This window comes from Melanerpes formicivorus, unplaced genomic scaffold (assembly GCF_026170545.1).
Source record: "Melanerpes formicivorus ecotype bairdi unplaced genomic scaffold, bMelFor1.0.p_v2 SCAF_34, whole genome shotgun sequence".
Lineage (NCBI taxonomy): Eukaryota > Metazoa > Chordata > Aves > Piciformes > Picidae > Melanerpes > Melanerpes formicivorus.
Genome location: NW_027142386.1, coordinates 1,436,925 through 1,458,723, shown reverse-complemented (window position 1 = coordinate 1,458,723; position 21,799 = coordinate 1,436,925). Strand labels below are relative to the sequence as shown.

Genomic DNA, 21,799 nt, shown 5'->3' with positions numbered 1-21,799 from the left:
CATGCAAAGCTTCTGGGTTTCAGCAGCCAGAGCCTCTCCCAGAGCCACAGCACAGTGGCTGAGCTGCTCTCCATCCCCAGGCCCAGGGAAAAGCCTCCTGGGACACCAGCCCAGCCCAGCCAGGCCTGCTGAGGCACTGGGATCAGTCCCTCCTTGGCAGTCACACTCACTTCCTACATCAGAATCATGCAATGGTTTGGGGTGGAGAAGTCCTTCAAGATCCTCCAGCCCAACCACTCCCTACCTCTGCCAAGGCTGAGGTTAAACCATGGCCCCAGCACACCTCTGCAGCTCTGAAACCCCTCCAGGGACAGGGACTCAACCACCTTCCTGAAGAGCCTGTGCCAGGCTTGGAGAGCCCTTGCAGTGAAGAAGTCTCTTCTGAGGTCCAACCTAAACCTCCCCTGGGGCAGCCTGAGGCCATTTCACTCTCACCACAGAACCCTGGAATGGCTCAGGTGGGAAGGGACCTCAGGGATCATCTACTCCAGCCCCCTGGATTGGTTGGACACCAGGAGGAAGTCCTGCACACAGGGTGTGTGGCTGTGGGTCAGATGGGCAGAGGGGAGGTGCAAGCAGCCAGCAGTGGGGTGCAGCACTCTTCCCTTTCTTGCAGCCCCTTCCCTGCTCCAGGCATCCTGAGGAGAAGATCAGAGACTCACAGAATGGCTCAGGTTGGAGGGGACCTTAAAGCTCATCCAGCTCCAGCCCCCTGCCATGGGCAGGGACACCTCCCACCAGCACAGGCTGCTCAGGGCCTCATCCAGCCTGGCCTGGAACACCCCCAGGGAGAGGACATCCACAGCCTCCCTGGGCAGCCTGTGCCAGAGTCTCACCACCCTCTACTGAAGAGCTTCTTCCTCAGCTGCAGTCTCACCCTGCTCTGCCTCAGCTTCAAACCATTGCCCCCTGCCCTGTCTCTAGACACCCTCAGGAGAAGTCCCTCTGCAGCCTTCCTGCAGGATCCCTTCAGGTGCTGAAAGGCAGCCCTGAGGTCCCCCCAGAGTGATTTCCTCTCCAGGCTGAACACCCCCAGCCCCCTCAGTCTATCACTTGTCCCTTGGGAGCAGAGCCCAACCCCAACCTCGCTCCAACCTCCTCTCAGGGAGCTGCAGAGAGCAATGAGGTCTCCTCTCAGCCTCCTCTCCTCCAGGCTGAGCAGCCCCAGCTCCCTCCCTGCTCCTCACCAGCCCTGCTCAGCACTTTCCAGCCAGCATCAGAAGCCACAGAGGCTTTCCAGGTGTTACTAAAACCCACCCTTCACTTCCCCAGTTTGAAAATCAGAGCCAGCCCCAGCCTTTATTTAGCAGAGCAGCAGCAGCAGCTGTTCCAGGTGGCAGACCAAAAAGAGCAAAGAGAGTTCCAGAAGTGACTCTGCAGATATTTAAAGACACACAAAAAAAAACCCCACCACACTGGAGGGGAACAGCAAGAGGACCACCCCAAGGAGTTCAAGTCAGCTTCAGGTAGACCTCAGAGCAGCCTGCCAGGACCTGAAGGGCTCCAGGAGAGCTGGGGAGGGACTTGTGACAGGGGCTGGGAGTGCCAGGCTGAGGGACAATGGCTTTGAGCTGGGAGAGGAGAGATTGAGAGTGGAGATGAGGAAGAAATTGTTGAGAGTGAGGGTGGGGAGAGCCTGGCACAGGCTGCCCAGGGAGGCTGTGGCTGCCTCCTCCCTGGAGGTGTTCAAGGCCAGGCTGGATGAGGCCCTGAGCAGCCTGGGCTGGTGGGAGGTGTCCCTGCCCATGGCAGGGGGTTGGAGCAGATGATCTTTAAGGTCCCTTCCAACCTAAGCCACTCCAGGGTTCTGTGGTTGCAGATTCAACCTGTACTAAACCACAGCCCTGGTAACTTGCCCTGCTGACCAGGAGGCACAAGGAATTCATCCTGTGAATGAGGAGCCTGTGAATGACTCCTCTTTAAACAGCACAGGAGCAGCACAACGACTTGTGCTTTAGTTTGGATGACTTCTGCTTCGGGTTGGAAGTGACCTCAAAGCTCATCCAGTTCCAACCCCCTGCCATGGGCAGGGACAGCTCCCACCAGCCCAGGCTGCTCATGGCCTCATCCAGCCTGGCCTTGGACACTTCTGGGGACAGAGCCTTCACACCTTCTCTCTGCAGCCTGCTCCAGAGCCTCACCACCCTCACGGGGAAGAATTTCTTCCCAATGCCTAATCTCAATCTGGCTCCTCCAGGTTGGCAGCCATCGCTCCTGTCACTCCATGCCTCTGCCAGAAGCCCCTCCCCAGCTCTCCTGTACCCCCTTCCAAGCCTGGAAGGCAGCTCCAGCATCACAGGTGCGGCACAGCAAAGCTCTCCCAAGCAAGCAGCATTCCCCCAGGGAGGAAGGACGAAGGGGTTTTGTCTCCAGGTGAAATAAGATGAGCAGCAAATAACCTCAGCAGAGCACCCAGAGCTGCTGGAAGGAGAGAACAATGGCTCGGGCTCCGTTGGAGAAGCCTGGCAGCTCTCCAGGCCTCACGGGAGAGAGCTCAGCTGACTGCAGCCCCCCGCCAGGGCACCCCCAGCAGCGCCGGGCCAGAGAGCAGAGCGCCCGCGGCGCCCCACAGCCAGCCCCCTGCCGCCGGCCAGGGCCGGAGGCTCCCCCAGGCGCCGCCACGCGAGCCGGGCTGCCCGGAGGCACAAAGGAAGGGAGGGCAGCAGAGCCGCTCCACGCCGGCGATGCAGGCAGGCTGCCCCCGGGCACCGGCACGGGCCGGGCGGCCGCTCCCCGCCGCTCCCCCGCCGCAAGGCAGCCGCGGGGCCGGCACGGGGCGCAGACATCCTCCTCCCGTTCGCACAGCCTCCTCGAGAGGCAGCCAGAGGCGACCACCAACGGCCCAGAGCCCGGGCAAGGCTCAGCACAGAGCGAAGGGGCGAGGGGGACCCCCCCCGGCCCCGCCTGGATGGCGCTGACAGCCCCCAGGGGGACCACACTGCCCAGGGGATGGAGGGGGCAATCCCGAGCCCTGGGGGCGGCTGGGCTTCGGAAACGTCCGCGGCAGGCTCAGGCGCTGGAGGGCGGGCAGGTGTGAGAGGGAGGAGGAGGAAGGGCAGGGAGCTGTCCTTGCCGGGAGCAGGACACAAAGCTGCGGGGACGCAGACCGGGGGCGGCGGGGCCACAGCCCGGCAGCGGGAGAGATGGGGAAAGGGGAAGGAGATAGCGCGACCAGCGGGCCGGGCCGGGCCGTACCTGCGCCATGGCCGAGCGCGACCCCCACGCCGGGGCCACCGGAGGCTCCGCACCGGGCCGCAGCCGCCGCCGCCACCGGGGGGTGCCGGAAGTGGCAGTAGGGCCGGCGGCAGGGTCCCCCGCCCGGCCCCCCGCCGTTGAGGAAGGGGCAGTCGATGCCGCGGAAGTAGCCGGTGGATCTCAGCATGCCGCCGGCTGCGGGGCCGGGCAGGGGGAAAGGAGGCGCCGGAGGGGGGGGCGGCGGCGGCGACGCGCTCACGCCTCAGACCGCCGGCCCCGCCGCCATCTTGCGAGCGCCAGGCACGGCCCCGAGGACCCCGCGACGCCGCTGCCCGCACAGGGCTGCCCGCGGCGCGCCTGAGCCGAGCGCGGGCCGGGGGCGGGGCCGGGGGCGGGGCCGCGCCGAGCGCGGAAGATGGCGGCCGGCGGCTGCGCTCCCCTCGGCCCCGCCGGGGCCTGCATGGCCGCTGCGCGGCGGCTGGGGGCAGTGCTGTGCCGGCTGCAGGAGCCTGGCGCCCGTCAGGGAGGGACGGGGGCGGCGCTGGGTCCGCCCCGGCGGAGATGCTAGCGAGCATCTCCCTGAGTCATAGCCTGGTGGGGAGGGAAAGGACCTCTGGAGCTCGCCCGGTCCAGGCCCCTGCTCCGCAGGGCACCCACAGCACCTTGCCCAGCAGCACAGTGCCCAGGGGGGGTTGGAAGCTCTCCACACCAGGAGACTCCACAACCTCTCTGGGCAGCCTGCTCCAGGCCTCCAGCACCCTCACAACAAACAACTTTCTCCTCCTGCTCAGGTGGAGCCTCCTGGGTGCCACTTTGTGCCCCTTGCCCTGTCCCTGGGCACCACTGGGCAGAGTCTGCCCCCAGCCTCTTGCCCCCCACAGCTCCTTTAGCTCTTGCTGAGCTCCCCCAGACTGGCAGCAGAGCAAGGTGGGAGGATGCTGGGGAAGGAGACTGCATCCCCCAGCTCTGTGCCCACCCTGTCCTGCTGCTTCACACTGGGCTGGGCCAGACCAGTTGAACAAAGCAGATTTCTCCTGCTACAGCCAGGGTGACATCCCTGCGCTGTCCAAGCCGCAGCCCCCATTCCCAGCACGGCCTCAGCCTCGCAGGAGGTAGCAGAGCAGCAGCCAGGAGCTGGCAGGGGGACTCGAGGCACAAACACCTCACCTGAGGCCACCCAGAGGAGTGAATCCCTCTGCACTGAGCCTGCCGTGGGCACCTGTCCCTCCCTCCCCCAGGCAGTGGCTGCTCTCACATTTACCAGTGGGGAAACTGAGGCACTCGTGGTCTGTGCTGGGTTGGCACCAGAGCAGGGACTTGGAGCTGGAAGGGCATCTGCAGCCCCTGGCAATCATCCTGCCTTGAGTTTTCAGAAGAGAGAGACTCCACCAGCAGTGGGTGAGGCTGTTTTGGGTTGAGAGTGACCAAGGACGAGGTGATCCTCCCCCTCTGCTCAGCCCTGGTGAGACCCCACCTGGAGTACTGTGTCCAGTTCTGGAGCCCCTATTACAAGAGGGATGTGGAGGTGCTGGAATGTGTCCAGAGAAGGGCCACAAGGATGATCAGAGGGCTGGAGCACCTCTCCTGTGAGGACAGACTGAAGGAGTTGGGGCTGTTCAGTCTGCAGAAGAGAAGGCTCCCAGGTGACCTCATTGTGGCCTTCCAGGATCTGAAGGGGGCTGCAGGAAGGCTGGGGAGGGACTGCTCAGGATCTCAGGGAGTGATAGGACTAGGGGGAATGGAATGAAGCTGGAGGTGGGGAGATTCAGGCTGGATGTGAGGAGGAGGTTCTTCCCCATGAGAGTGGTGAAGCCCTGGAATGGGTTGTCCAGGGAGGTGGTCAAGGCCCCGTCCCTGGAGGTGTTTAAGCCCAGGCTGGATGAGGCTCTGTCCAGCCTGATCTAGTGTGGGGTGTCCCTGCCCATGGCAGGGGGGTTGGAACTAGATGATCCTTGTGGTCCCTTCCAACCCTGAATGAAACTATGAAACTATAAGGACCTCGGGAGAAAAGCCATAAGGTGGAGCCAAGAGCCCCAGCCCAGAGAGAATGGATGAGCCAGGAAAGCCTCTTGGCTTTGGAAAAGAGAGATGGGAGTGAGGAGGGAAGCTTGGAGCAATGCAGGGAGCTTGGCTGCCCGAGAAGTGCACAAGGAGGAGCTGCCCTTGGCCCCGGGGCAGCGATCACTCAAGTTTCAGAGTGGTCTTCAGCAAAACAAAACCTCCACTTCGTTTTCAAATGCAGCACCGCAGCAACCCCAGGAAGCTGCTCCCTGCCTGCCCACCGCTCTCCACACCTCCCACCAGCGCCAGTCTGGGAGCTGAGGGCATCAGGAGGTGTCCCTGCTGGCTGCAGGGGGCTGGCACAACATGACCTCCGAGAGTCCTTTGCCAGCTGTGAATCATCAGGAGAGGAACCTGGGCCAGCACCCAGGGGAGCAGGAGACTGATGCCCCAGAACTGCCAAGGGCTAAGGACAAACAGCCCCAGGGGAACCTCAGGAAGTGATAAAAAGCTTCTCAAAGTACCAAAATCAACAGAAAGGGGCAAAATCCTGCCACTGCCACATGAGAGGGAAGGCTGACACTGAGCATCCTCCCACCATGCTCCTGCCACCCACAGCTGCTAAAATAGCAACAGATTCTTACTCCCTAAAGGAAGAGAAAGGTTTCACTCTTTTTGTGGTGGCAGACAATCAGAGAATTGTTTGGGTTGGAAAAGGCCTCCAGGATCATCCAGTCCAACACCAACCCAACCCCACCATGGCCCCAAGTGCCGTGGCCACAGGGTTCTGGAACACCTTGTTATGGGGGGTTGCTCCAGACCCCCCTTCCCCCACCTCCATCAGCGCAGGTTTGAATGGGGGGAAGACAAAGGAGCCAAATTGCCTTCCCCTCCCCCTGGGGAGTGTGGCCAGCAGGAGCAGGGAGCTCATTCTGCCCTGTGCTCAGCACTGCTGAGGCCACACCTTGAGTCCTGTGTCCAGTTCTGGACCCCTCAGTTAAAGAAGGACATTGAGAGACTTGAAGGTGTCCAGAGAAGGGCAACAAAGCTGGGGAGGGGTCTGGAGCACAGCCCTGTGAGGAGAGGCTGAGGGAGCTGGGGTTGCTCAGCCTGGAGAAGAGGAGGCTCAGGGGAGACCTCATTGCTCTCTCCAACTCCCTGAAGGGAGGTTGGAGCCAGTTGGGGGTTGGGCTCTTCTTCCAGCACCAGAACAAGAGGACACAGTCTCAAGCTGTGCCAGGGGAGGTTCAGGCTGGATGGTAGGAGGAAATTCTTCCCAGACAGAGAGATTGGCCATGGGAATGTGCTGCCCAGGGAGGTGGTGGAGTCCCCATCCCTGGGAGTGTTTCAAGTGAGGCTGGATGCGGCCCTTGGTGCCTATTCTACTCTTCCTGCAGGGGCAGAGGTCCCTGTGATGGATGGAGTGATAATTTGTGTCCATTAAGATGATTTTGATTAAAGTAAAACCCAAAGCAGAAGCAGGAGTGGGGAAACAGGAGAGCAGACTTTATTAGCACCAGTTGCTGAGGATTCATTTGGTTTGCTTTGCAGTAGGTATACAAAGGCCTCAGTGAAACGTCAGGAGCTAACAGCAAGAAGTTGTTCAAGGATGAGGAAGGAGGAGAGTTCACTTCCCCCCCACAGCAAACAGCAGCCTGGGGGCTGGGATGCACACCCAGCTCCCAGTTAGCAGCACTGGGAAAGGTCCTGAAGGTTCTTGCACACTCCAGGGCAGCTCCTCTGAGAAGAGGGATCCCCAGATTAGAGGCACAGACTGCTCAGGGTGGGGAGGGACCTTTAGAGATCATCCAGCTCTCTGCAGCCCCCAGGGACATCCCCAACCACAGCAGGTTGCTCACAGCCCCAAACAACCTGACCTGCACTGGTGCCAGGCATGAGGCAGCTCCAACCTCTCTGGCAGCCTGGGACAGGCTCTCCCCACCCTCAGGGTCAAACATTTCTCCCTTCTCTCCACTCTCAAGCTCCCTCTTGCAGCCCCAAGCCATCCCCCCTTGGCCTGTCCCAACAGGCCCTGCTCCAAAGTCTGTCCCCAGCTTTCTGCTCAGCCCTTCAAGCACTGCAAGGCCACCAGAAGGTCTCCCTGGAGCCTTCTCCTCTCCAGGCTGCCCAAGCCCAACTGTCTCAGCCTGGCCTCCCAGCAGAGGGCTTCCAGCCCTGCCAGCACTGCTGTGGCCTCCTCTGGCCCTGCTCCACCTGGTCCCTGTCTGTGCTTCAACCCTCCACGGGGATGCTCTGGCCCCCAGAGGTTCCTTCACACCCTCAGCATCCTCCTGATTCCCCAAGGGTGCTCTCAGCCCTCTAAGGATCCTGCCAGCCCCTCAGGGTGCTCCAGTCCCCCCAGGCATGCTCCCAGCCCCCCAGAGAGTTTCTCCAGCCCCCAAGGGGATACTCCAGTCCCCAAGAATGCTCCTAGCCCCCCAAGGGGTTACTCCAGCCTCCCAGGGATGCTCCCAGCCCCCCAAGGGGGTACTCCAGCCCCCTAGAGATGCTCCCAGCCCCCCAAGGGGTTACTCCAGCCCCCCAGGGGGGTACTCCAGTCCCCCAAGGGGTTACTCCAGCCCCCCAGGGGTGCTCCCAGCCCCCCAAGGGGTTACTCCAGCCCCCCAAGGGGTTACTCCAGCCCCCCAAGGGGGTACTCCAGCCCCCCAGGGGTGCTCCCAGCCCACCCCTCCGCCAGGACTGGGGTCTGGGCTGCGTGGCCCCGCAGTGTCCCACGCTGTGCCGCGGCAGGGGGGGGCAGCCCGTGGGCCTCCCTTCAGCCTCCCAGCCTCCAGACATGGCTCAGGCATAGGATGACAAAGGGAAGCTCACAGGGGGCAGGGGGGGCGCGGCCCCTCGCGTTCCTCCGGCCGAGGCTCCTGCGGGTGGGGAGAGATGGAGTGAGCCCGGGGGGAGGGAGGGAGGGAGAGGGTCCCCAGGCTGTGCTGTGTGGCTGCAGGAGGTGAAAGCAGCCCCGGGTGTGAGTCAGCCCCAGGGCTGGGGGCAGTGTGGGGTGCTCCCAGCCCCCCAGGGGTGCCCCTGGCCTCCCAGTAGGATGCTCCAACCCTCCACGGGGATGCTCTGGCCCCCAGGGGTTCCTCCAGCCCCCCAGCACCCTCCTGGCCCCCAAGGGTGCCCTCAGCCCTCTAAGGAACCTTCCAGCCCCTCAGGGTGCTCCAGGCCCCCAGGAAGTGCTCCCAGCCCTGCAAGGGGACACTCCAGGCCCCCAGAAGTGCTCCCAGCCCTGCAAGGGGACACTCCAGGCCCCCAGAAGTGCTCCCAGCCCTGCAAGGGGACACTCCAAGGGGATACTGCAGCCCCCAGTGTGTGGCCATGTGAGGGGTGGCAGCTGGGGGGTGCTGGGGGGGTGTTGGTGCATGAATGTGGGAATGAGTGTGGCACAAAAGAGGCAACATGGGGGGGGCATGGGCATCTACACGTGGGTGGGGGTCTGCACACCTCTGTGGGTGCTGCACACCTCTCTGAGTGCCTTGCACACCTCTGTGGGTGCTGCACACCTGTGTGAGTGCCTTGCACACCTCTGTGGATGCCTTGCATACCCCTGTGGGTGCTGCACACCTATGTGAGTGCCTTGCACACCCCTGTGGGTGCTGCACACCTGTGTGAGTGCCTTGTACACCTCTGTGGATGCCTTGCATACCCCTGTGGGTGCTGCACACCTATGTGAGTGCCTTGCACACCCGTGTGCACAGCACAGAGCTCTCTGGGTCCATCCCACTGTTGCCCACCTGCAGAGCCCAGGCCTAGGCCCCGACCCAGCACCCTGGGGACCGCTGGGCACCCTCCAACCCTGTGCCCCCCAGCACTGGCCAATGGGTGCCCCCCTGCACCCCACACTCCCTCCTCCCTGTGATTTGGTGCCACCCTCACTGCTGCTCACCAGGGACGTGCCAGCTGGTGGCTGGGCACTGCCATGGGCACTGCCATGGGCACACCAGGGTGGATGTTCACAGCCTGGGTGCTGCTCAAGGGGTGGGGACAGTTGGGCACCCCCCAGCCCCATCACCATCCCTGTCCCCAGCTGTCCCCCCACCAGCCCCAGGTCTGTGCCTCACTCACCTGGCAGGGCAGAGCCAGGGGCTGCTGCCAGAGCTTCCTCTCCTCCTCCTCTCCTGTCCCCTTCCCTCCATCTTGGCCTGTGCCATGCGGAGCCCCTGGCAGCCCTCCTGCGGTGCCCTCCCCTCTGGCAGCCTGAGCACGGCCAGGATCCTTCCCCTGCCCCTTTTATGCCATCCCTGCTCATATGAGGAGCACGTGAAAGCCCAGGGCAGGGCTCTCAGAAAGCTCCTTAAGGCTCCTTAATTCAGGCTGCTGCGTCCCATGACCGAGCTGGGCTCTGAGCAGGGTCTCATGACCATGGCACACAGGCCTTGGCCATCAAAAGCTTCATTTATGCCCCAGAAGAGACTTAAACCCCTCCTGGCTGGTCACCTGGGCAGCCCAGCGGCCCCATGCCCAGCCCTGCCTCTGGGCACTGCTGCCAAGGGCTCCTGGCCATGGGCATCCAGGCCTTTGCCCCATGGGATCCCACAGACATCCAAGACATCATCTTCCACAGCCATCCTCTCCTCCCACAGCCACCATCCTCTCCTTCCACAGCCATCTTCTCCTCCCCCAGCCACCATCCTCTCCTCCCCCAGCCATCACACTCAGGGATGTGCAGGGACATGGAGCCCACACAGCTCCCCTCTCTGGGCAGCCTGCTCCAGGCCTCCACCACCCTTCAGTCACAGAAGTTCCTCCTCATGTTCAGATGCAGCTTCTGATGGGCAACTTTGTGCCCACTGCCCCTTGGCCTGGCACTGGGCACCACTGAACAGAGCCTGCTGCCCCCCTGCTGACAGCCACCCTTGGAGTGTTGCTCAGCACTGCTCAGATCCCCCTCAGGCTGCTCTGCTCCAGCCTGAAGCCCCAATGCTCTCAGCCTGTGCCCACCAGAGATGTTCCACTGCCCTCAGCACCTTGGTAGCCCTTTGCTGTGCCCTCTCCAGCCAGTCCCTGACCTCCTTGAGCTGGGGAGCCCAGACCTGCCCCCAGGCCTCCAGCTGTGGCCTCACCAGGGCAGAGCAGAAGGGAAGAAGAACCTCCCTTGTCCTGCTGGCCACACTCTTCTTGATGCCCCCCAGGATGCCATTGGCCTCTTGGCCACGAGGGCTCCTTGCTGGCTCATAGCCTTTTGTCCAGCAGGACAAGATCCCTGAGCTGGGTCTAGGCTTTGGGGATCAGGCTGAACTCCTCTGACCTTTTGCTTTTCAGTTTTCAAGCTGAGCCACAGCAAACACAAACTCCAGCACCCCACCCCTCCCAGCCCAGCCCCTGGCCCCAAGAGGTCCCAGCAGTGCTGTGGAGCTGCTCAAAGGCCTCAGCAACTCGACAGGAAACTGGGAGAAGTAAGAGGATAAAAATACCCTGGGTGGAAACAAAACCTCTCTGTGCTGGGATTAGGGCCCCGGGGGCTGCTCTGGCCCTGCTCAACCAGGCCAGGCCAGGGGGCAGCTGGGCTGGGCCATTGTGGTGGCTGTGGCTGCCAGCACTGCTGTGAGCTAAAGGCTCTAAAGTCACCCAGCAGGAGCTTGGCACCTGGGGGATGCTCAGGGAGAAGCCAGGCACCCCAGCTCCTGGGCCCTGGGAAAGAGCCCCAACATCCAAACGCAGCCCCGGGGCCAAGAAGGCTCCAATGGGCTGCTGGGGGCATGGAGAAGTGTGGCCAGCAGGGCAAGGGAGGTTCTCCTCCCCTCCTGCTCTGCCCTGGTGAGGCTACACCTGCAGTACTGGGTCCACTTCTGGGCTCCCCAGATCCACAGAGCCAGGGAACTCCTGGAGAGAGTCCAGCGGAGGCTCTGAAGATGCTGAGGGGCCTGGAGCAGCTCTGTGAGGAGCAAAGGCTGAGAGCCCTGGGGCTGAGAGCCTGCAGAAGAGCAGCCCCAGAGGGGAGCTGAGCAATGCTCAGCAAGAGCCAAAGGATGTGTCAGGGGCAAGAGGCTGGGGCCAGACTCTGCTCAGTGGTGCCCAGGGACAGCACAAGGGCCAAGGGGCACAAACTGGAAGCCAGGAGGTTCCAGCTGAGCAGGAGGAGAAAGTTGTTTGTCGTGAGGGTGCTGGAGGCCTGGAGCAGGCTGCCCAGAGAGGTTGTGGAGTCTCCTGGTGTGGAGAGCTGCCAACCCCCCCTGGGCACTGTGCTGCTGGGCAGGCTGCTGTGGGTGCCCTGCTCTGGATGATCTCCAGAGCTCCCTTCCCATCCCTACCCTGCTGGGATTCTGTGCAATCCTCTTCCAGCTCCTGCACAGCACCAGGCCAAGGTCCCTGCACTGGGGCACCCACCCTGGGCACAGGGAGCTGTGTGAGGGGCAGAGGGTCCTGGGTCCCCCATGGCTCCCAGCCCCAAACAATGGCTGCATTTGAGGGCTCCATGTGTGGGGCTCCACAAGGCCCCTGAGCCCCTAAGGAGATTACAGCTCCTCACATGAGCCTGCAGGGCTGGCACCAGGGAGGGGACACCGGGGGGGCACAGAGAGGGAAGGGGAACTGCTGCCTGGGAGCCCCTGAGGGCACAGGAAGGGGCAGAAGGGGTTTTGCTGTGTGGGTTGGGGTGAGGGCTGCCCTCCTCCCCGAGGGGATTTCAGGGCAGGCACAGACCTACAAAGCACAACCTCAGAGCTCTGCTGGTCTGTGGCTGCAGGAGGGCACAGGGGGTGCCCCATGCCCCCACCTCTATGGGCAGCACACACAGCAGCCAGGGGCACAGCTGGGCATGGAGCAGGTCAAGGAGAAGCTTTGTCCTGACCCCACCACTGCCACAGCTCCAAAGGAGGCTGAGGCCATCTCCCCCCTCTGCCCCCACAGTCCCCCAGGATGCCCTGGCACAGCAGGACAGGGGCTGGTGGGAGAAGGGGTGCCCATGGCCCATTTGGGAGACACCTTTGCAGCCCTGTCCTGGGAGGGCCTCACAGGCTCCTTCCCCACCCACTGGCACCTTGGGGCTGCCAGGGCCCCAGGGGAGGGTGGCAAATGTTGGGGGGGCTGTGGTCAAATGTAAATGGAGAAAGCCAAGGGGCCAGGACCCCAGCCCAGGGTGGGTGCCAGGGTGGCAGCCCCCAGAGTAGCCAAGGAAGGGGCACAGGCAGGTAAAACATTAAACCTCTGCTCTTTATTGGGTGCCTGGGTTCCTGGCCCTGCTCCCCGAGCATGCCAAGAGCTGCAGGAGGCTCTCCAGGGCTGACCTGAACTTGGGGAGTGCTCCAAGCAGGACTGGACTGGAGGGGGGGCAGGGCAGGGGGGGCACCTCCTCCACCTATCCCCAAAGTCCCCTGGGGAAAAGGGCTCTGCCCCAGCCCCGGGCGAACGCCAGGCACCGGCAGCGCCGATCCCAGCCAGCTCCCAGCCTGGGCAAGCCGCACGGAGAGCAGGAGCTGCACAGCCAGCCTGGGGCCCACCCTGCAGGGGGGCTGAGGAGGGGGCCGGGCCCCCAGCCCCTCTCCAGCTGCCTTATTGCTGTAGTCAGAGCAGTGGAGCAGGCAGGAGCTGAGCCGGTCGAGGAGAGGGGATGAGGACGTGTCCGAAGCCAAGGCTGTGCCACCAGCAGGGAGGGCTCTCATCCTCCTGGGCACGGGGAGGGAGGGAGCTGCCAGCCTGTGCCAGCCCCCCGCGGGTGCCGGCAGCGCCGGGGCCGACCCAGGAGGGAGGGAGGGAGGGAGGAGAGTTGTGCTGTGCCCCGGAGGAAGGGCACTGCCCTCTCCAGGGCACTCGGCCCACAGCCCAGCCTGGACCAGCTCCTCACACCTCCAGCAGCAGGGCCTGGGGGAGGGGAGGCCGGGAGAAGAAGGGGAGACACTGGGGAGCATCCCCCTGCCCCTGTGGCCACCCCGGGGGCAGCACCCCCCTGCTTCTGTGTCCAACCCAGGGGCAGCATCCAAATGCCCCTGTGGCCACGCCGGGGGCAGCGCCCCCCTGTGGCCAGCCCGGGGCTAGGTGCGCTGGCTGGGCAGCTCCTGGGAGATGAACCTGCGCAGGCGCTCCAGGTACTGGCTGTAGAGTTCGATGTCGTTGTGCCCAGCCCCATCCACCCAGAGCGGCTCCACCGCCTTGGGGCAGCGCTCGAAGAGCGCCAGCCCGTGGGAGAAGTCAATGACCTCATCCTCAGTGCCGTGGATGATGAGCACAGGGGAGGTGATCTTGGAGATCTTCTCGATGCTGCCAAAGAGAGAGAGAGGGGGAGGGAGGGGAGGGTGAGGAGAGGGGATCAAGGCGTTGACCTTCTTCCTGCCCTTCCTCCCCACCCCCCAAACCACAACTGGGATCAGGAAATGCTCTTTGATCCCAGCAGAGTTGCTGCCAAGGATGTGCTGCAGGACAAAATCCACCTCCCTGCCTTGGTGTGACAGATGAGGACCAGACTGTGGTGACAACAGCCCCAAGGGACCCAAGGCAGGACTGAGGGACAGAGGAGCACAGGCCCTGCCTGCAGCAGGCTCTGAGAAGGGGAAGCTCTCAGCCTGGCCCCAAAGGCCACATGAGGCCATGGGGACACAGAGCATGGGTTGGTGGCTTCCAGTCATACCTTCTGGCCTGGGGACTGTCCCCTGGGCCCTGCTGGCTGCAAGGGAGAGGAGAAGCAGGAGCTTGTCCCACCTCAGCACTGCTTTGCCACCAGCCCTGCCAGCTGCACAGAGGGGCACAAAGACCAAGAAGATACCCTGGAGGGAAGGGGTGGCCCAGGGACATCCTGGGCTTCTGACACCTGACAAGGAGCTGACAGCAAAGACACTGGGACAGGATGGGCAGGAGGTGATGCAGCCAGAGGGGCGAAGGGTGCACAGACAATGGCTTCAGCAGGGGCACAGACACCCAGAGGGGACCAAATGGCAGGTGATGGGCATGCCTCAGCCACTCATTGGGCCACAGTTCCCACCACAAACCCCCTGCATGGTCAGGGCTGGTGACCAGGACAGAGCTGGCCCAGGCACTGCCCCTCCAGAGCTGAAGGGTCTGGACAGCTGGGGTCAGTTTTGTGTCCCTGACTCCAAGAAGGACACTGAGAGGCTGGAGCAGGTCCAGAGAAGGGCAACAAAGCTGGGGAAGGGTCTAGAGAACAGGGCTGGGGAGGAGCAGCTGAGGGAGCTGGGGGTGGTTAGTGTGGAGAAGAGGAGGCTGAGGGAGACCTCCTTGCTCTCTGCAGCTCCCTGAGAGGAGGCTGCAGGCAGGTGGGGGCTGGGCTCTGCTCCCTAGGATCAGGTGATAGGACAAGAGGAAATGGCCTGAAATTGTCAGGGAAGGGGTAGGTTGGAGATGAGGAACAATTTCTGTGCTGGAGGAGTGGTCAGGGCTTGGCACAGGCTGCCCAGGGAGGTGGTGGAGTCCCCAGCCCTGGAGGTGTTCCAGAGCCCTGGGGCCATGGCACTTGGGGCTGTGGTTTGGTGACCATGGTGGGGTTGGACCGGATGACCCCAGAGAGCTTCTCCAACCCAGACAACTCCCTGGTGCCCCTGCCCAGGCACTCACTTGGGGAAGGCATCAAACCAGTAGGTCTTCTTGGTGTCGGGGAAAGCGACTCTCATGCCGGAGGTGAGGGGGGAGTGCAGCACGATGGCCGCGCACTCGTAGCGCGAGGCCAGGTCCACCGTGGGCACGGTGCCGATGCTCTGCCCGTACAGGATGATGTTCTCGGGGCTGATCCCATACCTGCAGGAAGAGCAGGGGGCAGCTCAGCACCCAGGCACCAGAGGGTCACCCTGCTCTGGGCACAGCACCCTGTGAGGGGGTGGAGGGAGTGGAGCTCTGTCCCCTCTGCCTTCCCCCCGCTCCCTGTGGCTGGGCACGAAGCAGCCACCCTGCACCCCCCGGCTCCAGCCAGGGCTGGGCTGCCAGGTGAGTTGTGGCAGGTGTCAAGGCTCACTCTTGCCTGAAGCAGGGCTATGGGAGGGGATCTGTGAGCCCCAGATTGCAGCCAGTTTGTGGGGCACACTGGGAGCCAGGGCTGGCTGCAGGCAGGGCAGAGCTGCACCTGGAGCCTGGCTGGAGCAATAGGGCTGAGCCTGGGCACAAGGTGGGGATCACAGCTTGTGCCAGCATCCCCAGGCTAGGTCATACACCCCCAGAGCTTGTACCAGCCCCCACCCCCAGCTAGGTCAAGCCCCTGTAAAACTTGTGCCAGCCCCACAAGCTATATTGTACCCTTGCAGAGCTTGTACCAGCTCCCCAGGCCAGACACTGTACCTCTGTACAGTTTGTGCCAGCCCTCCAGGCCAGGTCATACCCCTGCAGAGCCTGTGCCAGCCCCCAAGCCAGGCCATACCCCTGCAGAGCCTGTGCCAGCCCCCAAGCCAGGCCATACCCCTGCAGAGCCTGTGCCAGCCCCCAGGCCAGGCCATACCCCTGCACAGCTTGTGCCAGCCCCCAGGCCAGGCCATACCCCTGCACAGCTTGTGCCAGCCCCCAAGCCAGGCCATACCCCTGCAGAGCCTGTGCCAGCCCCCAAACCAGGCCATACCCCTGCAGAGCCTGTGCCAGCCCCCAGGCCAGGCCATACCCCTGCAGAGCCTGTGCCAGCCCCCAGGCCAGGCCATACCCCCGCAGAATCCCCACCCTACGCCTCCGGGTCCCCAGCCCCGCCGGCGCTGCAGCTGCTTTCCGGCCTCCCCCTTCCCGCGCTGGGAGGCAGCCAGGAGCCCCCTGGGGGCCGTTCCCGGTTTCCCAGCAGGGCTTTCCCGGCGCCGGGGGGGGGCCGGGCCGGGGGGGCCGGGGCTGTGCTCGCCGGGGCGGTGCTCACCGCGTCCGCAGCGCCTGCCAGGCGGCGTCGATGTCGCTGTAGAGGTTGCGCTCCGAGGGCTTGCCGGAGCTGACGCCGTAGCCGGAGTAGTCGTAGGAGAAGATGTTGCAGTTGATGCGAGTGCCCAGCCCGATGTAGAAGCTGCTCATCTGCCCCAGGTCCACAGCGTTGCCGTGGGAGAACAGCACGGTGTACCTGCGGGCACAGGGGGTGCGCTGGGCACGCTGCCGCCCGGCCCTGCCACACACAGTGCCAGCCAGGTCGTGCCTGCCGGGGAGGCTGAGAGCCAAAGGCCAGCATGCAAAGGGCCAGCACCAACCTGGCCACCAAGGAAGAGGTCTCTGCGGACAGCATTCCTTGGAGGTGCTCCCGGGAAGAGCAGAGAATCCCAGCATGGAGGGGCTGGGAGGGAGCTGTGGAGCTCATCCAGGCCAAGCCCCTGCCCCAGCAGGGCACCCACAGCAGCCTGCCCAGGGGCACAGTGCCCAGGGGGGGTTGGAAGTTCTCCACACCAGGAGACTCCACAACCTCTCTGGGCAGCCTGCTCCAAGCCTCCAGCACCCTCACACCAAACAAGTTTCTCCTGTTCAGGTGGAGCCTCCTGGGTTCCAGTTTGTGGCCATTACCCCTTGCCCTGGGCACCCCTGGCCCCCTCTGGCACTTGCTCCTCTCACTCTCCCTGAGGAATCAAATGTGTGGTGAATCAGACTCCAAGTGCCATGTAGGAAAGCTGGGGACAGACTTTGGAGCAGGACCTGCTGGGACAGGACAAAGGGGGATGGTTTGGATTTAAAAGAGGCAGCTTGAGAGTGGAGAGAAGGGAGAAATGTTTGACCCTGAGGGTGGGGAGAGCCTGTCCCAGGCTGCCCAGAGAGGTTGGAGCTGCCCCAAGCCTGGCACCATTGCAGGTCAGGTTGTTTGGGGCTCTGAGCACCCTGCCCTGGTTGGGGATGTCCCTGCTGGCTGCAGGGGGTTGAATTGGGCGAGTCTGAAAGGTCCCTTCCCAGCCAACCCATTCTGTGAGACCACAATTCTGTGACCTCCAGGCCTGCACAGGCTCTTACCATCCATGTGGTCACCAGGGGCTGGGGACAGAGAGTGAGCAACTGGCACAGACCCTCTGGAGCTCCCCAGGAGCTTCACAGTGACACTCAGTTCAAATCTGGAGCATTACCTCATGGTGTGACATCAGGGCTGATGTGAGGAACAGCCTGGGGGACCCCTCCATCCCCACAGCCTCTGGCTTTGCCTCTGCTCCATCTTTAACCTCATTCCCAGCTGCAGCCACAAGCCAGACCAGTCCTGGCAGCTGGGGCAGCATCACCCAGCCTGGAGGGTGCCTCCAAACCCCCGGGGGGGACCAAGCTCCTTCTGCAGGCCGCCAGGTCAGGCTAGGACACAGAGCTGGAGGAGAGGAGGGGGCAGGATGGACCAGCACTGGAGCAGGCTCCCCAGAGGCACTGCGGAGTGTCCTTCTCTGGAGACTTTCCAGCCCCATCTGGATGCCTTCCAGTGCGACCTGTGCTGGATACTACGATCCTGCCCGGGCAGGGGGTTGGGCTCAATGCTCTCTGGAGGTCCCTCCCAACCCCTAACACCCTGGGATCCTGTGCCCACCCCAGCCCCTGGAGCTAGTGCCCAGTGCTGTACTCAGACTAAGATCAGCACCACTCAGTCTGCCTGACGAGACTCCTCCTGCCCCGAGCCCGCCGGCATCCCTCCAGCTCCTCCGAGCGGGCAGGGCCGAGACGCACAGCCCCAGGCTGGCACACCCCGGGGCGACTCACCTGGCGCCGGGCACGCAGCGGACGTACATGCAGCCCACGCGGTTCCCCCGGCTGCTCTTGGTGACGAACACCTCGATGCTGTCCAGCTCCCGCTGCGAGTACTGGAAGTCCGCTCGGTCCTTCAGGTGCAGCTTCCAGCGCCCCCCGGCGGCGCCGCTGCCGCGCAGGGAGCCGGTGCTGGCGCTGCCCGCGGGCTCGGGCTCGGGCACCACGGCGTAGGTGGGCTCGGGGGGCAGGAAGGCCAACTTGGCAGCGATGCGGCTGGGGCAGGGCGGGCAGCAGAAGAGGCAGCAGAGCTGGCTGAGCGACAGCCCGTTCATGGCGGCGGCGCCCGCGGGCGGGAAGCGGCCGGAGGGGATCCGCGGCGGGCGGGGGAGCGCCGGCGGCCTGCCCTCAGCTGGCCCTGGGCGCTGCTGTCGCCAACAGTCCAGCGCGGGCCGGGGTGCTGCCGGTCGGGACAGGGGCGGAAGCCATCCGGCTGGCGGCGGGCAGCGGCGGTGGCCTGCGGGCAGGGCAGGCAGCAGTCAGGGATGGAACCCCACCAGGACCCCCCCCTGCCCCCCCCCCCAGATACATCAGGCACCAGTGAGGGATGGAACCCCACCAGGACTCCCTCCCTGCCCTCCCCCAGATACATCAGGCACCAGTGAGGGATGGAACCCCACCAGGACCTCCTCCCTGCCCAACCCCAGATACATCAGGCAGCAGTCACGGATGCAGCCCCTCCAGGACCCCCTCCCACCCCCAGACATATCAGGCAGCAGTGAGGGATGCAGCCCCTCCAGGACCCCCTCCCTTCCACCCACCCCCCAGATACAGCAGGCAGCAGGGAGGGATGGAGCCCCTCCAGAACCTCCTCCCACCTCCCCAATACATCAGGCACCAGTGAGCACTGGAGCCCCTCCAGAACCTCCTCCCACCCCCCCAGTACATCAGGCAGCAGTGAGCACTGGAGCCCCTCTAGGACCCCCCTCCCCCCCCAGATACATCAGGCAGCAGTGAGCACTGGAGCCCCTCTAGGATCCCCCCCGACCTTCCTCAGATCATCAGCAGCAGTAATGTTGGCTTGAGCCCCTCCAGGACCTCTCCCCAGCCCCCTCTAGATACATTAGGCAGCAGTGAGGGCCGGAGCCCCTCTAGGATCCCCTCCTCCCCCCAGATACATCAGGCAGCAGTAATGATTGGCTTGAGGCCCTCCAGGACCCCTCCCCCGCCGCCCCCCCCCCCCCCCAGACACACCAGGCAGCAGCGAGGGCTGGAGCCCACCCGGTTCCTCCCCACAGCAGTGGACACCCCCAGATACATCTGACCCTGGGCTGGGGACAGACATGCACCTCCCTGGCACAGCCAGGCCCTGTCCCCAGCTCACACACACACAGAGCCCCAAGGCTCAGGCTGAACCCACGCACCCCCACTCCTCTCCCCCCCCCCCCCCCCCCCAAATCCAGCCTCCTTCAAGGCTTCCCAGCCCACACCCTGCGCTGCAGCCCGCACCGGGGGAGGCGAGGACAAGGATCTCACACAGCCCACACCACCACAATGGCCACACAGTGGGTGGCACAAAGGTGCCTCCAGGACCTCCCTAAACCCCGGCACAAGGCGGTGGGAGGATTGAGCTGCCGAAGAAAAAGAGGAGGGGGGGGAGAAAGGAAGAGAATTAAGGGGGGAAAAAAATAGAAGGGGGGGGAAAAAAAAAAGCAAAAGGCAACTATTTTCTGCAAGTTTGGGCACAGGCTCTCGCTGAGGAATGTCAGAGCAGCCCACACCCCGAGGAATTCGCTCCATCTGCTTCAGCAGGGCTGGGAAAGGGGAGGAAAGGGTGGAGGGGGGGGGGGGGGGAGGCCTCCCGCCCAGCTGGGAGGGGAAGGCAGGCACATGGCGCCCAAATCCTCCCGGATCACACAGAATCGAGGGAATTGTTCGGGCTGGAAAAGCCCTCCCAAGGTTAAGCCCGACCAGCAACCCAACCCCACCATGGCCGCTTGACCACAGCCACAAGTGCCGTGGCCACAGGGCTCTGGAGCCCCTCCAGGGCTGGGGACTCCACCGCCTCCCCGGGCAGCCTGTGCCAAGCCCTGACCACTCTGGACGCAAAGGAATTGTTCCTCACCTCCAACCTAACCCCCCCGCGGCACAGTGTCAGGCCATTTCCTCTCCTTCTATCACCCGGCACTAAGGAGAAGAGAGCAACCCCCACCAAGGTCCCCAGCCCCGGTGCGGCGTGTCGGGGGGCTGGGGATGGATGCAGGTCCCCAGCCCCGGCGCCGCGTGTCGGGGGCTGGGGATGGATGCAGGTCCCCAGCCCCGGTGCCGCGTGTCGGGGGCTGGGGATGGATGCAGGTCCCCAGCCCCGGCGCCGCGTGTAGGGGGCTGGGGATGGAGGCAGGTCCCCAGCCCCGGTGCCGCGTGTCGGGGGCTGGGGATGGATGCATTTCCCCCCTCCCCGGGCCGGTGGCCGCCCGCCGCAGCGCTGGGGGCAGCGGCACTGCCCGCACATGGCAGCGCCGGGCCGGGGGCAGCGGGGGCAGCAGGCGCGGCCGGCGGTGTCCGGCAGCCGCGGCCGCGCCCGGGCACGCCGGGGTGTGGGGGCACGCCGGGGCGTGGGTGCCCGCGGGCAGGGGGCGGCTGGCAGCGGACGCGCGGGCTGTCACGCTCGTGCCCGGCCTGGCACCTGCCCCCCGTGGGGTCTGGGTCCGCACCACCCGCGGGGACTGCCCCCCTCGGCGCAGACCCTCACCCACGGCCGGAGCGAGGGGAGCCACGCCGCGTGCGCTCACTGACCCGGGCGGGAGCCACTGACCAGTGGGTGCACCCCACGCAGCGCTTGCTGCCGGAGAGGCTCCCACGCCGACTCGGACGGAGCCCAGACTGCTGCAGGCACACGCCGACCCTCCCCCCGCTCCATCCTCCGGCAGGCGCAGGAGCCCCCACCCCCACCCCACACCGGCCTGCGTGGGACCCTCCCTATCCCCCCGCGACCGCTGTGGGCCTCCTTTCCCCCGGACTGCTCTTGGGGCCCCTGCTCAACACACACCGACCGGCGTGGGCACCCCACTGCGCTGCCTGCTGCGGGGGGGGGGCCCCACACATTGGCCACCCAGGGACCCCCACCGACTGCTGTGGGCCTCCCTCTCCCCACCGCTGCTGGACAATCCCTCCCCGCTCAAATGACCAATAGGTGCCCCCCCCCCAGCCCCACACACTGATTGCTGTGGGCCTCCCCCCCACACACTGACCGGCGTGGGGCGCACAGCCCCCCAGAACAAACGGCACGGGGCGCCCCCCATCCGCTGTAAGCCCCCCAAACCGACAGGCTGACCGGTGCGGGACTGCCCCCATCCCTGCCCCGTGTGCTCCCCGCCAGCTGACCCGTGTGGGCCTCCCACGGCCGCTGTGGGCTCCCCGAGCCCCCACGCAGAGCAGCGCCCCCCCCCCCCCCCGACTGCCGTAGGCCTCCCACACACACAGCCCGGCGTGGGCCTGGCCACGACCACCGTAGGCCCCACACCCCCCTCCTCCACTGACCGGTGTGGGTCCCCCGCAGCGCCTCGCGGCCGCTGCCCCCACGCTAACCCGAGCGGGCCCCCCACGACCGCTGTGGGACCCCAAATCCGCCTCCGCTCACCGGTGTGGGACCCTCCCCCCCCCGCGACCCGCCCGCCGCCAGCAGCCCCCTGTACGCCCGCCCCGCTCCCGGGCCGAGCCGGGCCCGGAACCCCCCGTACCGGGACATGCTCTGCCGGGGCCCGGCCGGGCCCCCCCGCTGCCGGGGCTGCCGAAGGGACGAGTCGGTGGCTACAGGCCCTCCGCGGCGGGGGCGGCGCTGCACAACGGCCGCGCTGGCCCCGCCCCCCGCTGCCCGGAAATTACGTCATCGGCCCGCCCCCTCGCGTTGCCATGGGAACGCCGCGGCCGTGCCCGCGCAGCTGCGCGGCCCTGGTGGCTGCCGGGGAGCGGGCACGGCCGGGGAGCGGGCACGGCCGGGGAGCGGGCACGGCCGGGGAGCGGGCACGGCCGGGGAGCGGGCACG

The 21,799-nt window shown here is 65.0% G+C and overlaps 2 protein-coding genes across 2 annotated transcripts in view; both read right to left on the bottom strand.

The window, feature by feature from the left end:
* Positions 1-3,468, bottom strand: part of REXO1 (RNA exonuclease 1 homolog) — a 50,896-nt gene extending 47,428 nt beyond the window's left edge. The window contains exon 1 of the mRNA XM_068156302.1: positions 3,196-3,468. Coding sequence (XP_068012403.1) covers positions 3,196-3,382 — 187 coding nt within the window. The 5' untranslated portion in view covers positions 3,383-3,468. The remainder of the gene's footprint in view (positions 1-3,195) is intronic.
* An 8,874-nt stretch (positions 3,469-12,342) lies between these two features.
* Positions 12,343-21,619, bottom strand: ABHD17A (abhydrolase domain containing 17A, depalmitoylase). The gene is made up of 5 exons (XM_068156354.1): positions 21,495-21,619; positions 17,770-18,271; positions 15,983-16,177; positions 14,716-14,895; positions 12,343-13,407 (listed from the first exon to the last, which is right to left on the bottom strand). The coding sequence occupies exons 2-5, from the start codon at positions 18,087-18,089 to the stop codon at positions 13,182-13,184; spliced, it is 921 nt and encodes a 306-aa protein (XP_068012455.1). The 5' UTR covers positions 18,090-18,271; positions 21,495-21,619; the 3' UTR covers positions 12,343-13,181.
* Positions 21,620-21,799: the final 180 nt, after the last annotated feature.